The sequence below is a fragment of the Protopterus annectens genome, chromosome 12.part0 (genome assembly GCF_019279795.1).
Source record: "Protopterus annectens isolate FY-2018-M chromosome 12.part0, PAN1.0, whole genome shotgun sequence".
Classification (NCBI taxonomy): domain Eukaryota; kingdom Metazoa; phylum Chordata; order Ceratodontiformes; family Protopteridae; genus Protopterus; species Protopterus annectens.
Window position 1 is genome coordinate 1,443,765,643 of NC_056746.1, and position 14,636 is coordinate 1,443,780,278.

Sequence of the window (14,636 nt, forward strand, 5' to 3'; positions counted from 1 at the left end):
TTAGTTTGGATGTTGTGGTAGCAGTTAATCTTATCCTGTTTAAGTAGTCTCTTTGCTTTATTTCTAAGTTGGTGGTATGCTTATTTTTGGCTTGGGACCTAATTTTATGCCAGTGGTCCCAGGCTGTGTCCCTAGTTTCAGCAATGCCCTGTGTGATGCCCCTGCCCTGGCCCAGTAATCAAGGAGCCTCAGTCCTCACCACTGGCAACAGTTGGAGATGTACACACTTGAAGAATGACAAGTACACACAGAGTAAAGTACAATTTCCCTTAAGAGCACACAGAGACCACAGTCAGTTTGGGGCTGGTTTCTCCCTCTTTCTCCAGATTTCCCAATATGACTCCACACTAACACAGCTATAGGGTTGAGATCTCAGCTGAGTGGCCAAACCAAGACCTTCAACACCCTCTCTGTCCAGGCAGTGCTTCGTGTCCCTGTCCAAGACACACACACACACACACACACACACACACACACACACACACACACACACACACACACACACACACACACACACACACACACACACACACACCTGGGAAAGGCTAGCACAGGTTTTCTAGCTGTGCCCCCTTCTGCCCAGACTATAAGGTAGTTTCCACTGCCACCAGCTACTACATATCAGCTACTTTAAGGTTCATAACAAAGGGTGGCAGTCTTACTGTGTAATATTAATATTAATCCAAATGGTAGTTTGATCAAGAGCCAGGCTATTAGGAGTGGCTTCTCCAGTGTCACCAAATAGATATGCAAGTACTCTAGGAGCTTAAATATCTCTAAACAGACAAGCCACAATTGAATGGTTTAATTATATTTAATAATAAATAATAAATGAACAAGGCAACACTAAATATGTATTCACAGTGACATTAGAGTTCAAAATCACAGGAAATATTTAAAACAACATTGCAGGACAGTCTCAGTTATATACAGAAAACATCTAAATTACAGTATACTTCACTATATTCCTAACTGAATCTAAGAGTACTGTTAGTACTGTAAGTGAATCTAAGATAAATTACTGTACCCTAGTTAACTTACAAGGTAAGTGCAGAGTTGGTGAGTGGATTTTGTCTGGTCAAAGACAAATACAAAATGCACTGTCTGTCTGAGTGTTCTAAAATTAATATCAGATATTACTGTTGGAGTAGCTGGCAGAATGACATCACTTTTTGTCACCTGGCTTTATTTCCCAAGCTAAACCCCATTGTCAGAAACTACTAGCATATAGCATTTCTCTGTGAAAACATACAACCTTCAGATGTTTACAGCTGCTAGGAGACATAAAACAATAAAACACTTACAATACAATGCAGTAGGCTCCCTAGTTCTAGACATTGTCTCCTATTGCACTGAAACTGAAGGAGAACATCTCTTCTATTATGTGGTTATAAAACAATTTAATTTCAACTATTTTCCTGAGGTTTTGCAAGTTAACCCTCTATGTTCTAGTCCCCACTATTAAAACATATTCATTTACACAGGTACAATTTATGTACATTTCTATTCTTTTCCAGTAGAGTACACTGTGGACACATCCATAATCTCAGTACTTTACAAACACATGTCTGTATCAACAGCTTGATATACAGACAACATACTGTTGCAATATAGTTGTAACACAAGCAATTGCATCCTGCTGATATTCAGAAATGACATATAACTATTTACAAAATTTCAGATAGCTGTGCTAGCAGTATCTCCTTCTGTCACACTTCTGTATAAATCATATTAATATTCACAAATGACATATAATTATTTACAAAATTCCAGATAGCTGGGCTGGCAGTATTTCCTTTTGTGACACTCTGGTTTCTTTCTTTAACCAAGGGGCACACCGATTTAATTCTGATAGTTCTGGGATGGGCAGGTAAGTTCAGAATGTCTAGCAGTCTAGAGTTAAAGTAACAGCTTCTCCTAGGTTTAGTAACTTGAGTTGTGCCCATTACAACTTTTAAGGGCAGATGTGAAATTGATGGGGTTAAAGTTTCTTTTGTTCCTAATTAGATGGTAAGCAGTTGGTGTTGCAGGATACAGGGAATGTCTTAGTAGAAAGGTTGGGTTGGTAGATGGTCACTGAGGCTGTCTGGGATACAGCCAGGTTGAAACGAGAAGACTGATCTATTTAATATCCAATCGAAAATGGAGTGCCTTTTGGATGACTTCTCAATTCTGGTGGGAGATTGTATGATTTGTGTGAACCCATGGAGGTTGATGTGATTAGTGGGGTTATAAGAGTTGAAAGTAAGCCAATCAATGTTAATATCACCCATAATTATTGTTTATTGTGGAAGTGCATTGGAGGTCCAATGCCGTAAGTTTTCAAGTGCAGAGATATCGTTACCAGATGAAATGTAAGTTCCTATTATGTTTAGTATTTTTTAGAGTTAATTTTGAGTTTGGTAAAAAGTACTTCATCATTGTCAAATTTGGGAGTATTTTTATCCAGAGTATCAACTTCCAAGTGATTTTTAAATAATATTTATACACCACCTCACCTTTTGCCGCTTCTATCCATTTGTAGGATATTATATCCAGGAGTCAAAACATCATCATTGCTATTGTCAGGTTTTAGCCATGTTTCAATTATTAAAACAATATCAGATGAATATAGTGAAAGACTGACATACAGATCATGAATTTTGTTAGTAATACTTCTAATGTTTATGTTTAGTAGCAATAGATCTGCTACTTTTCCGTGATTAAGTATGCTGTGGGAGAGGTTGGTAGGATGGGTGGATGAGTATGTCAGGTTGGTTGTTGGTCCAGGGTTGGAATGTATGTCTTCAGTAAGAGTGAGTTATGTTACTATGTAGATTAATGTTTTTATGATTTTGGCTTTGTACCTGTCATATATCAGGGAGGTTTGGTGGGAGTAATGGTGAGCTAGTAATATGAAGGGAGTGTGTTGAGTGGATGTGGTATTAAAGACAAAAGAGGATATGTGAAAGCTGTAAGAGTTAATTTTTTGAGGAAAGGAGAGAGAGGAAGTGTGATAACATATTGGTTCATTTAGGTTGACACTATATGAGGTAAAGTGGACAATTAATGACAGAATAGTTAGACTAGCAGCCTGTAGTAGGAACATATTGTAAGATGGAGAGGATCCTGTTAGGGTTGAATATTATGATGTCTTAGGCTGAGATTTATCTGTGGGTTTATAATTGTTGATTAGGTAGGTAGGCTGTGGTGATTGGGTAGTTAGGGTAGGGGTGTGTGTTACCTGGCTGCTATAAATGTAGATGTATTGGGGGTGGGTGGGAATTGGTAGTAGGATAGGGTGCAGACTGAGCTTGAGCAGTGTATGGGTGAACAGCGCAGGTTGAACTGTGATGTGGACCAAGGCAGTGTGACCAGAAAAAAACAATCAGTTACAGTAGCTTCCCCATGTCAGTACACAAGAGCCTTTGGATGTTAGACAAAAATTTCCCAGGCCATAAGTAACAAGGGAAGCAAGTGGGATAGATGTATTCCAATACTGTGTAGTGTTTCCTTCTAAAGAGACAAAAATAAAAATGTCTTTGTTTCTTTTGAAGTCAATTATTTATGTAGATAACAGAGTATTAGGTCCTAGAGAGAGAGAGAGAGAGAGAGAGAAAAGAGGGTGCAGTAGTGTGAACACCTATACCTTATGATATTAAACAATTAAAGTTAAAGAGATGGATGTTTCAGTGAAAACATACACTGCAGGCAGCATTTAAAGTATGGGTTCCACAGATGAGAAATTCGTTCATTCAGGGGAGCAGTTCAGGTAGCCGTCTCTGTATGTGCAGACACACACTGAAGTAGGATAAAAGGACTGAAATAGAAGGACAGATATGTTGTTAAGGATTATGGAGTAAAATAGAAACAGAGAGAGAAGTGTGAGGATTCCAGTCAAGTAAGAGAGTAGTAGGTTGCTTAGCAAGGTTAAAAAAGGTAAGGTGATACGGGTAGTTAACTATAACTGTGATAACAACTAGACTCAGTTATAATAGCTATATAAACAGCAAAGTATCTAACATGCATTGATCTGTTTCTCGACCAGTAAAGTCAGTCTGGCTAACTATCTGTTTAGTACTCATACAAACAGCTAGTAGTGTGTAAAATGCATGTATATGGTAATCAAAAGAAAAACACTTTGCAGTAGAGTAAAATCTTCAATAGTGCATCGGGCATCCAGTACAGGAGGATTAAGGTGTTACACAGTAAAGACTCTAGCTTGGGTGAGCCTTTCTTGCAGTTTTTACTGAATGGTTTGCTTGTATAACCTTTTTGGCCTTTGCTTGAATGCTGCTTGGGATATTCAGGCACCTTCATGTTTATGGGCATCCTACTGAGTAGTAAGCCCTATGTTTCTAAAGTATAACCAAACAATCCATTTTTGCTGCACTGACAAAGTCAAAAAAGTACAAAACATGTCATGTCTACAGCTGGTGGTGTTTGGTTTTACTGGCCTGAATGTACCATAAAGACTTTTTATATATATATATATATATATATATATATATATATATATATATGTGTGTGTGTGTGTGTGTGTATAGACATATGGTATTTCATATACCATATATGAGTATCAGTAATGTGTCATTGTTTGAAGCTAGAATGAGTAGGGTCCACATGTTCTTAGGGCTAGAAACATGACTCCATCTGTATAGCTGATGACCTCTTAATAATCTTTCCTAAAATGGGAGATTAGACATATGTTGACCATTTGGACTATCAGAATTAAACCTTCCTTTCTGGAAGTGAGGTTGCCAGTGACAGATTTAGATGACTGAGAAAGTAGCCTTTTTAATAGAAAAGAACCATTTTCAGTGATATCAGATTTTAATGTGTCATACTTCACAGATTAATCTGAAGGAGACATGCAAGCCACAAACAACTACTATATGGTAGTCCACTGGTTGGAGCTGTTTAGCAACAAAGACCTGACTCAGCTCTTAAAATAACCATGTGCTGTGGTCCGCCCGTTAATGTTTGTCATTGCAGTTATGTTAAAAGGCAAATTACCTGATGGCAGAAACCTATTAGAGAACACTGCCAAAGAATTAGCGAAGTTCCTTAAATTCTTACAGTGATGTTCCAGTTTTTCTAATCTTACCTTTGCACTACAGGATATAGTACAAAAACTGGCAAACAGTGCCTTTATCCATTAGTTAACATTTACATGTTGAATTTATACAAGAAATACACTTTAAAAATATGATAAACATACACTGACAGCACTGTGGAAAAACATTAAACTTTAACCTTAATGGTGTCAGTGTAGGAAAAACGAGTGTTGTGTCCATAGATATTAATGGGTGCACCACAGGACATACTTGAAGGTGCCATCTTAGTCTATGGACACACCACATAACCTGAAGGTAATGTCACAGTAGTACATGCTAAATTTATTTGGTCAGAGTTTAATAAAAAGTTTATGAAGCATTTTATTAATAAATGGCACAAATATGTAACTATAAATAAGTGTAAATAAAAGTGCAACATGGCACTTGACTCATCAAATGACGTAGACATATCCTAACACTGGAAAATCACTTTAACATTGCAGAAGAGGCTTGGTTCCATTGATGGTCTACTTTATGAAAACATATCTGGATGGTTAGCTTTTCCAGACATCTGCTTGTACAAAATGTTACCTTGCAGAGGACATTTTTGACTTATACAGCGTATAATGCTCCAGCAGCTTAGGGCAGCCCCCCCCCCCCCCAAAGGGTTGCCCAGCATCCCTTGATTCTTTACCTTTTTCTTTAAGATCAGACATTTTATAGGCTAGCCATGTCAGCTGATTCTTAACACTGAACATTCAACATAGTGGAGTGAGATTGCTGAAACCACCTGGTAAGAGTCTGTTAGTAGAAAATTGTCAGCACTTTAACATCGGTACCACATCAGCAAATAGGAGAGCAGTGCATTTTATCAGTCAGTCACTGAGAGGTTATGTTTCAATAATTTTGTAATGAGACCCATGATTCTAAATTAGCCTGTAGAATTGCAATTCCGAGTTATCAATAAACAGGCTAGCTTCTTGTACGAAATTCGGTAGTGATGTCTAATATATTTACATGTTTGTGTGGGGTCAACATGTTGTACAGCAAGTGAGTTGCTTGAATGATAACTATTACATGTTTATAATAGAACATCTGAAATAGAAAGTGCATGACTAACTAGTAAAAAGAGGTTTAGTTTGAGAAATCGTGTGTAATTTTAAATATAAAGCCTTGTTTTCTTCATTTTAAATCTGTAAACTGAGTAGTCCTTATTAAGTATGCCTTGTGATATAATTAATTTTTATTAATTTAACTGTAGATAAATGCAGCTGTATAGTGTGTTTAGTGTTTCCTAAAACTGTATGTAGTATATTGTACCTCAGTCCCATTGGTCATTTCTGCCATTTCCATTTATTTCCTAAAGAGGTTCATAAAACCCCAAAAGCAATCAGCATTTACTCTAGTATTGCACAACTGTTAGTTTGCAATCTGTTATTTATTCACTTTTTTTGATACTTAATGGTTCTAGGCTGCAGATGTCATGGCATAATTTAACTATCATTTTATTAATGGTTTTGTCTCCTTGTTTTTGCTTTAGGATATTTTTGGCTGGAATTGGATTTTTTACCCTATGCTTTCTAATGACATCGCTTGGAGGTCAGTTCTCAGCAAAGAGACTTGGAGACTCGCCATTCACCATCCGAACAGAAGGTGAGTTAAAAAATGAAAAAGAAATGTAGTCTTTGTGTCAAGATTATAACGACAATATAGCATTGATGTTATAACTTCTATTAAGATTCTTCACAAGTGAAATTGCACTGCAGTTTTTTCTATGCAAGTAAGGTCTTGACTAAACGTGGATTTTATCTTGTCATTTAATTTCATGAAAAATAATCATGCAAGTGAAATTCTGTGGGCCATCAAAATAATGATACAATAATACCAAATCATAAATATTTCAATAACACCATTGAAACAATAATTGAACACACTGGTATATATCTACCTTCTTCATTACTTTATTTTGTTCCCAAAGACTAAATGGGTGAATTATTTTTTTCAGATATCATTTATTTGTTCACGTGTATGTTATAGAGTATCTAGATGAGGCATTATGCTATGGGCATTCAAGACATGTTGTGAGCCAATGCTGGCTTACCAAAATTACAAATTCAAAGAATATGTTTCAAATGTAGTTGTTAGGATGTTTCATGGCAAGCACTGATTGCTAGTGTCAATAGCAAACTCTAAGCAGGATTCTAAAAATATGTATCATAGTGAAATTACATGCAATTCTGATCATTACTGTTCACATGTTTTATACTAACAAAAGCTCCAACATGTTTGGCAGTGTTTTGCAAAGTGACTAGTTCTCATGCATTGCTTTCAACTCAAGCTTTTTGTTTTGTTTTTTTTGTGTTCAGCTTCTCCACTCATAAGTGCTGTTTGTCATTATTTCATATTAGTCTATTCTCTCAGCTATCCACCTCGAGTGTGGAGAGGTTTGCCCAAATGTTGTTGTAACCCTCAGCTGGGCCCTCCCTGTCCTGAAATAGAGAAAACTTACCATTTAATACTTCTGTGAATCTTGGACTCTTCCCACCATATTGTCCATGAATGGTTATATAGTGCTTTATCTGTAGGAAGAAAATGACCTTGCAGTCTACTACCAGTAAGACTATTGTTCCTCCTTTCAGACAGGCAAGTGGTTAAGGGTCATGTATGGAGAATGGACACAGGGGCGACAAGTCCCTGCCTGAGCAGATTGAGTGTGTCATCACATGCATCATTGTCCTTGATGCCAGCTTGTTCCTGCCCCCTCAGCCGTCACCACAGTGGATGCCTGCCAGCAGCTAGGGGAAACCTGTGTAAGCCTCCAACAGGGCATGCCTCAGTTTGACATAGTATTATAATGAGTATCACTGTTTAGCTAGAAACTTTGAAATAATTTTCTTGAAGTGAAAACTATTACTGTAATGTTATTGCCAAATTTTTGGACTGATTTTAAACACTGCTAGGTAAATGTTCATTACTTTTTGTAGCATTGTAACTAATGTGCTTTGCGCATTATATGCACTGTATATTGTAAGTCTATTGATATAACTATCAGATATTGCATCTTGTCAGTAATAATGTATCTTTTGTTTGAAGAGGTTATAAAGACAAATGCAGCCCACAGACTTGAAATTTAAATGTTATATTTCTCTTTAGACACTGGTTGTGGTTTGTGTTATAACATGCTAAGAAGCAAGAAATAAACAGATTTTTAATGTGTTGAAAGTGTGTATGTATACTTATGTATTATGAAATTGTAGTGGTTGTATTTTTCAAAGCATATCCATACTATTTAAGCAGTTATATGCATTTTTAGTGGGTAGCTAAGAGGCTTTTCAAATGAGTACTTGGAATCTGGTATCCTCAAACCCAAATTTTTGAATAGTTAAGTACATGGAACACCAACTTGCAGCTTTTAACATTCTCTTTCCTATAACCTTATTCTCTCCTTAAAACAAGTCAGGTTAGGATTACCTGATTGAATGGATTCCTTAGAGCTATGCAGTTAAGGCTCATATGCATAATACAAGCAGAAGGTTATACATCAAGGTAGAAAGAGGTGATGATGATAGTGAAATAGGGAGTGAGTAAAATTTTGAATGCAGGTCCTTAACGAGAATAAAGCCAGCTGTATACAAAGCAAGGAATGGAAATACAGTGTAATAATGGCAATCAGAAGTTTGGAGTACAGGTTCGACACTGACTTCCCTAACTGGGATTGATATCAGAGTATAGGCAAAGAGAAAATGATATGAATGAGTTTTTTTTTTTTTTTTGTTGAGGTTAAAACTGATACTGCTGTTAAAAATGGGTTAATTAGTAGACCATATAAAATATATAATTATAATTATAAGAAATAGTAAGAGGAGGTTAGAAAATATTGGGAAGAGAGTGGAAGTAATTGGTAAAGGAACAATGGGAGGACATGTTTATCGTTCCTAAGTATACAACAAATTCAAGAAGGTATACATTTTTCCTTGGAAGTATCTACAGAGGTATTTTTTATACTTCAAGCAGATTTTAGAAAGCTTTTCTTCAGGTACAAACAAATGTTGGAGAGATGTAATAGGAAAGAGATAGGTAATTGAGAATATGCTTTTTGAGAATGTAATGAGCTGGCAGATTTTACAAATATGTACAAAGTACTTTGTCAGAAATGTTGGAAGAGCAAATAATTTCTACTAATGATGTGATTCTTTTGAGCTGGGACATAGGATGAGAATTGCCTAGATAGAGTAAGGCCTTATTAAGTTTAATGCTGTTGGCTGCGAAAAAAGCAGTTACCAAAAACTGGAAATTAAAACCTAAGCTAACTGTAATTCAAATACTGAATATTGTAAATGAGATAAAAGAAATTGAGGTAGGATGTTTAGATAAGGAAAGGAGTATATTGCATAAAATAAATGTTATTTGTTAGAAAAATATATGCAGAATAATGTTTGAAAGGAGGAGTGTAAAGGGAAGGCAAGAACTGAACAATTTATGTAGTACTGGTATAAATGATAATTGTTAAAAAGAAGATGTACACTGCATGGACCAATTTTGCTATGCTTTTTCTATCAATGTATGTGTAGTTATGTCACTGTCTAAAATGGACTTTAAAACTGTGTAAAAAATTGTTTTTCTGTGTTTGTGTACAATCCTAGCCAGCAGTCATGTACAGTTTCAAAATCTATTGTAGTTATTAAATATGTTATTTAGTGAAAAATATTACATTTTGTTTTTGCAGGTGGGGCTACATTTATAAATATACGAGCTCTGAGATCACACCCTTTTGATGCAAAGACAATTATTCATTCTAACCATAAGACTGTACAACCTCAGAGTACATTAATAAGTGATGGAAGTACTGAAGGGGTGGCACCCCCTCATTCCCCCATCCCAAAGAAAGCATCTATGCAGTAGTTGTGTAATTTAATTTTTGATTTTATATATTTCTCATATTTTAAGTTGTATTTGCCATTTGTAAAATGGCAATTCACTAAACTGGATTTGCAACAACTGGGTACAGAATTCCTATTGCATTCTCATTTTAAAAGTTATGTTATTTAATAAGGATTTTAGTTTTTTATTAGCTGACATACACATTGGAAGTGAAGTTTGAGTTTGTATATCAGAATTTGACGAAGCATTTTATGTTTCATAATTAAAATATTCTAAAACTGTTTGTCATTTAAGTTCAGCCATGCTGCTGTCATAGATTGGTATTTGGCATAGGGGAATAAGGCTCTACAGTATTAAAGAGCTGCTTCCTGTAATCTAAGGTCTGATTCTCTCATTCTCCATGTAACTCTGATGAAGTCACTTAATCAGAGTGTGCTCATGGTGATCAATGCTCTAGCACAGTCAAAACAAAGACATCAGTTGCTATTTTGGATTTGTGTGCATCTGCAAACAGACATAATGTAGCTTTGGAAAGACATTTGTTTAATAAACTGATTGATTAATGGAATAAAATACTGTACATAAAAATATTGTTTTATTAAAGTCCATTTTAGACAGTGACATAAGTACACATACATTGATAGAAAAAGCATAGCAACATTGTTTATGCAATGTACATGTCTTCTTTTTTCTTATTCCATGATTTACAATGTGAACTCAGGGTTTGTTCATGTAGTGTTACTTGAATATTATTAGTCAAAGCTGTTTAGTTGCTTATTGGGGTATTCATTCTAAGGACAAAACAAATTTCAGTTAATCACATGTATTATATAATGTATTATGTACCTACTCTGATGTTGTGCAGCCTTGAAGTACATTTGGATGCTGTGTGTGTGTGTGTGTGTGTGTGTGTGTGTGTGTGTGTGTGTGTGTGTGTGTGTGTGTGTGTGTGTGTGTGTGTGTGTGTGTGTGTGTGTGCCGTGCGCATGTGTGTGTGTGTGTGTGTGTGTGTGTGTGTGTGTGTGTGTGTGTGTGTGTGTGTGTGTGTGTGTGTGTGTGTGTGTGTGTGTGTGTGCACATGTACATATGCACATGTACGTCTGTAAATTGCTCACATGAAAAGCACATTTCTTCAATAGTTCTACATACTGCTATCTGTTTAGTAAGAACTGACCCCAGGATTCATATGCCAGTACTGCTGGGGAGGTGCTCTACAGCATGATCCAGTTACTGGTTTTAAACTGGTCATGTTTTGTAGAATAGGGCTAAGTATACTCCAGTAGTAGTTAATACCCATAGGTTTTATGGATTTAATGCATAATCACATTACCCATTCAAGGAAGTTTAAAACATTTAGAAATAAAAAAAAAAACACAGCTGATCTCTAACGTATAGCCCTTTGCAAGAGCTACACATATTTAGTAATCCTAAGATGAGAGTTCATGGTGTCTGGGGTGATGTCTGTCTCCTAAATTATAAAAATAGGTGCACCAGGAAGGAAGCGTCTTATGTACTTTCTAATCGTATACAATGTTCTGTGGAGGACTATATTCCAGATAGTTTGATGCCATGAACTTTTTCTTACTACTGTCCTACCATGGTGTTGAACTTGGAAGTGTGCATATTTGGGAAGTTGGGATTTTGTATTCCTTTTGACCACCAATTGTTGCTTGGTTTTGGTGCATAATATATATATATATATATATATATATATATATATATATATATATATATATATATATATATATATATATATATATATATATTTTTTTTTTTTTTTTTTTTTTTGTGAGGTTCACATTTTTTGTTGGCCAACTTTATATACCTTTATTTTTGTAGCATCATTCTTTTGATATTTAGTTAAACTCTTCATTTTGTAGCCTTGACTCCTTCCACATGTATGGAAACTTTATTTGTAGGCCTGCAACTCTCCAATACAAAGAGGCACATACAGGCCGCTACTGTGTTTTTTTTCTCCTTTCTCTTACTGTTGGGATTGCTTGCACCAAGGGCAAATTTCAAGTCACAGCTAGTACAGGTCTTTATCTTCTCACTGGATCATAGAATAGTGTCAATTAAAACATATGCTATGCTTCCTTGGCTCAGCCAGGAGTTTATTAAGCAATGCTGTGAAAATATTCATACATGTAGAGCTCCAAACACACACGTTATATTTGTTTCCCGTTTAGCTACTAGAATGCTTACATTTATAGCAGTTATTTAAATTATTTTTGTGAAATTATACTTTTCTGTATAGCATGCCTTCTTAAAAGGAAAGCATTTTTAGTTTGTGTTTGCTTCTGTATAGTAACAGAAAGAATGAAAAAGGTACAGAAATATCAGTACTTTTCTGTTATCAGGGCAACAGTTCTAATGCGCACAGCTGCCAGCCCTGAAGCGGTTCTTTTGAAAGAGAGACAGACTTTAATGTACCTCTCTGTAACCCATTTTTCCCTCGATCGCAATCATTCCCTTTTACCATTCCCATTCTTCTGCAGAACTCACAGCTTTAAATGCAAGCAATTGTGTTTTTATTCATTTACACTATGTCCTACAGTGAAATGATGTATGCTATATTAGTCCTACAATCATTTTCATCGATCGGCTGAAATGGATTATTTTTATATTTCAGCAGTGCTCTGCAGCTGTTGTGGTTTTTATGTTTTTTATGTTCTGTGTTGATTTCACTTTACCAATGGTGCTGTTCTGAGCAGATTATCTGTAATATTTTACTACTACAGTTGGCTTTCTGGCTACTCTACTGCATGGATCTACTGACCACAGCAGTGTAGTCCGATCAGTATTCTGTTTCAGTCTGGATTGTTAAGAAACAACAAAGAATATGCACTGGTAAACATTTTACAGTGTAAAAATAATGTAAGCATGATATACTGTATCAAAATGATAAAACGCCTCACTGATTAACATGTCAGTGTTGTTCGCCATGAATGAACAACCAGGGCTGCAACTTCAGGCAAGACCTAAAAAAGCACGCTTCTACAACACTTAAAAAGTCATACCTGAAGTGGCTGTCTCTCCCCAGAAAGCAGATGCGCAACTATTCTTACCACTTTCTTGTCAGATGAAAACTGCCTCGATACTAACAAACAGACTCGACTTCATAATACTATCCTTGGGACTTTGAAGATGGATTAAACAGAGAGATTAAATCCCTTCGTGACTTTAACACACTGCTTGGACCTTTCTGACATAATGTACGACAATCACACAAACCACCGGCTTTTGGTATTCCATGCTGAAAAATACTTCCTAAAGTTCATGAAAAGCAGTTCCTAAAGTTCATTAGAACTGTTGCCCTGATAACGGAAAAGTACCAAAATATCATGTGGTACATTTAATGCATTAATTTAATCCTGCAAGGTGTCCTAATGGTAATTCATTTCCTGGTTCATTTGCATGTGTTTATTAATGTATGAAGAGTTAATGGTATGCATAAGTAAGTCATACCATGGGATGCAGCAGGACATAACTCACCACCCTTACCACTCTCCTAGAGGTCTTCACACAGCATTATGCTTGAGCAATGCAGAGACCACTGCAGCATTATAGTGGCATGAAAGCACTGGCCATAGCATTGAACCTCTTAGCACAAGAAATGTGGAGAAAGCCTAAAATAATGTGGGAGGGGGGTCAAAGGACCAAAAATAGGGCAGAATTTAAATATTGCTCATAAACTTAGAAGGTTGTTAAATAATAGGATTTGTATTGGCATGCGCTTTCTGAAGGATGTAAAGTTTGAAACTCAAATGTATGTCATTATTTACTGACTTCAGTCGTCAGTGATTTGCTAGAAAATCACAAATTTTATGACAAAATCAGAGAAATGCACCAAAAATATATGGCATAAATCTGGTCATTCTGCAAAAATCTGGACAGTTGAGAGGTATGGCACTGGTCTGTAGCACTGCATTCTTCTTGCTGCTCAAAGTTGCATGCAAATGTGGCTGTCCGGCTAATTCAAATTAACCTATGGTTGCCACCTATCCATTCTTTTCCAGACATTCCGCAAATCAAATGATTGTCTGGTACTCTGGAAAACACTGTACAAACTCCGGTATTCTGTTTTACAAAGGAAGCAGACTATCAGAGTTTGTGAAATCTCCATTTACATGGTGCTTTTATTAAAAAAAAAAAAAGCATTGTTAAAGTGATGCTATTGTAAAATAATCCAGTAAAAGAAGTTGTCCCTCCTCCACTGGACATGCCTGTGACTTCAAAAATGGGCATAAAGTGGTGCAGACAGATGAGAGGAAATAGATTGGTTATGGGAGGTGTGAGGGATGTGGCTTAGGTCTGGTTTTGGCCACAGTGAATGGTGACCATTCTGAACCATGTGCTCCTTTTTGGAAACGTCCTGCTTTTGCTCATTCTTGAAACTTTGCTGACAACAAACACCACGGTACAGTGCCTTAAATAACATTAGTCTGCTGCTCATACAATAAAGCAAAAACAAAAGTGAATACCCACAGCTCTACTGCAGTTAAGTACTGTAAAGCCATCTTTGTGTGTTCTCATATGTGTGTGCTTGTATGCCTGTAGGGGCATGTTTGCAGCTGTGTGTGTGTGTGTGTGTGTGTGTGTGTGCTTCTGTGTGTATATGGGTACATGGGTGTTTGAAGGTACCTGTGCAACTTCATTGCATGTGCTGGTAGGGGGAGCACTAGCAGAATTAGCTCTAACAGTGCAGTGTACGAATCA

At 36.3% G+C, this 14,636-nt stretch overlaps 1 protein-coding gene across 1 annotated transcript in view; it reads left to right on the forward strand.

Annotated features, from left to right (window-relative positions):
• Positions 1–14,636, forward strand: part of MGAT5B (alpha-1,6-mannosylglycoprotein 6-beta-N-acetylglucosaminyltransferase B) — a 3,749,208-nt gene that overhangs the window by 168,604 nt on the left and 3,565,968 nt on the right. Inside the window, exon 2 of the mRNA XM_044089029.1 lies at positions 6,577–6,689. Coding sequence (XP_043944964.1) covers positions 6,577–6,689 — 113 coding nt within the window. The remainder of the gene's footprint in view (positions 1–6,576; positions 6,690–14,636) is intronic.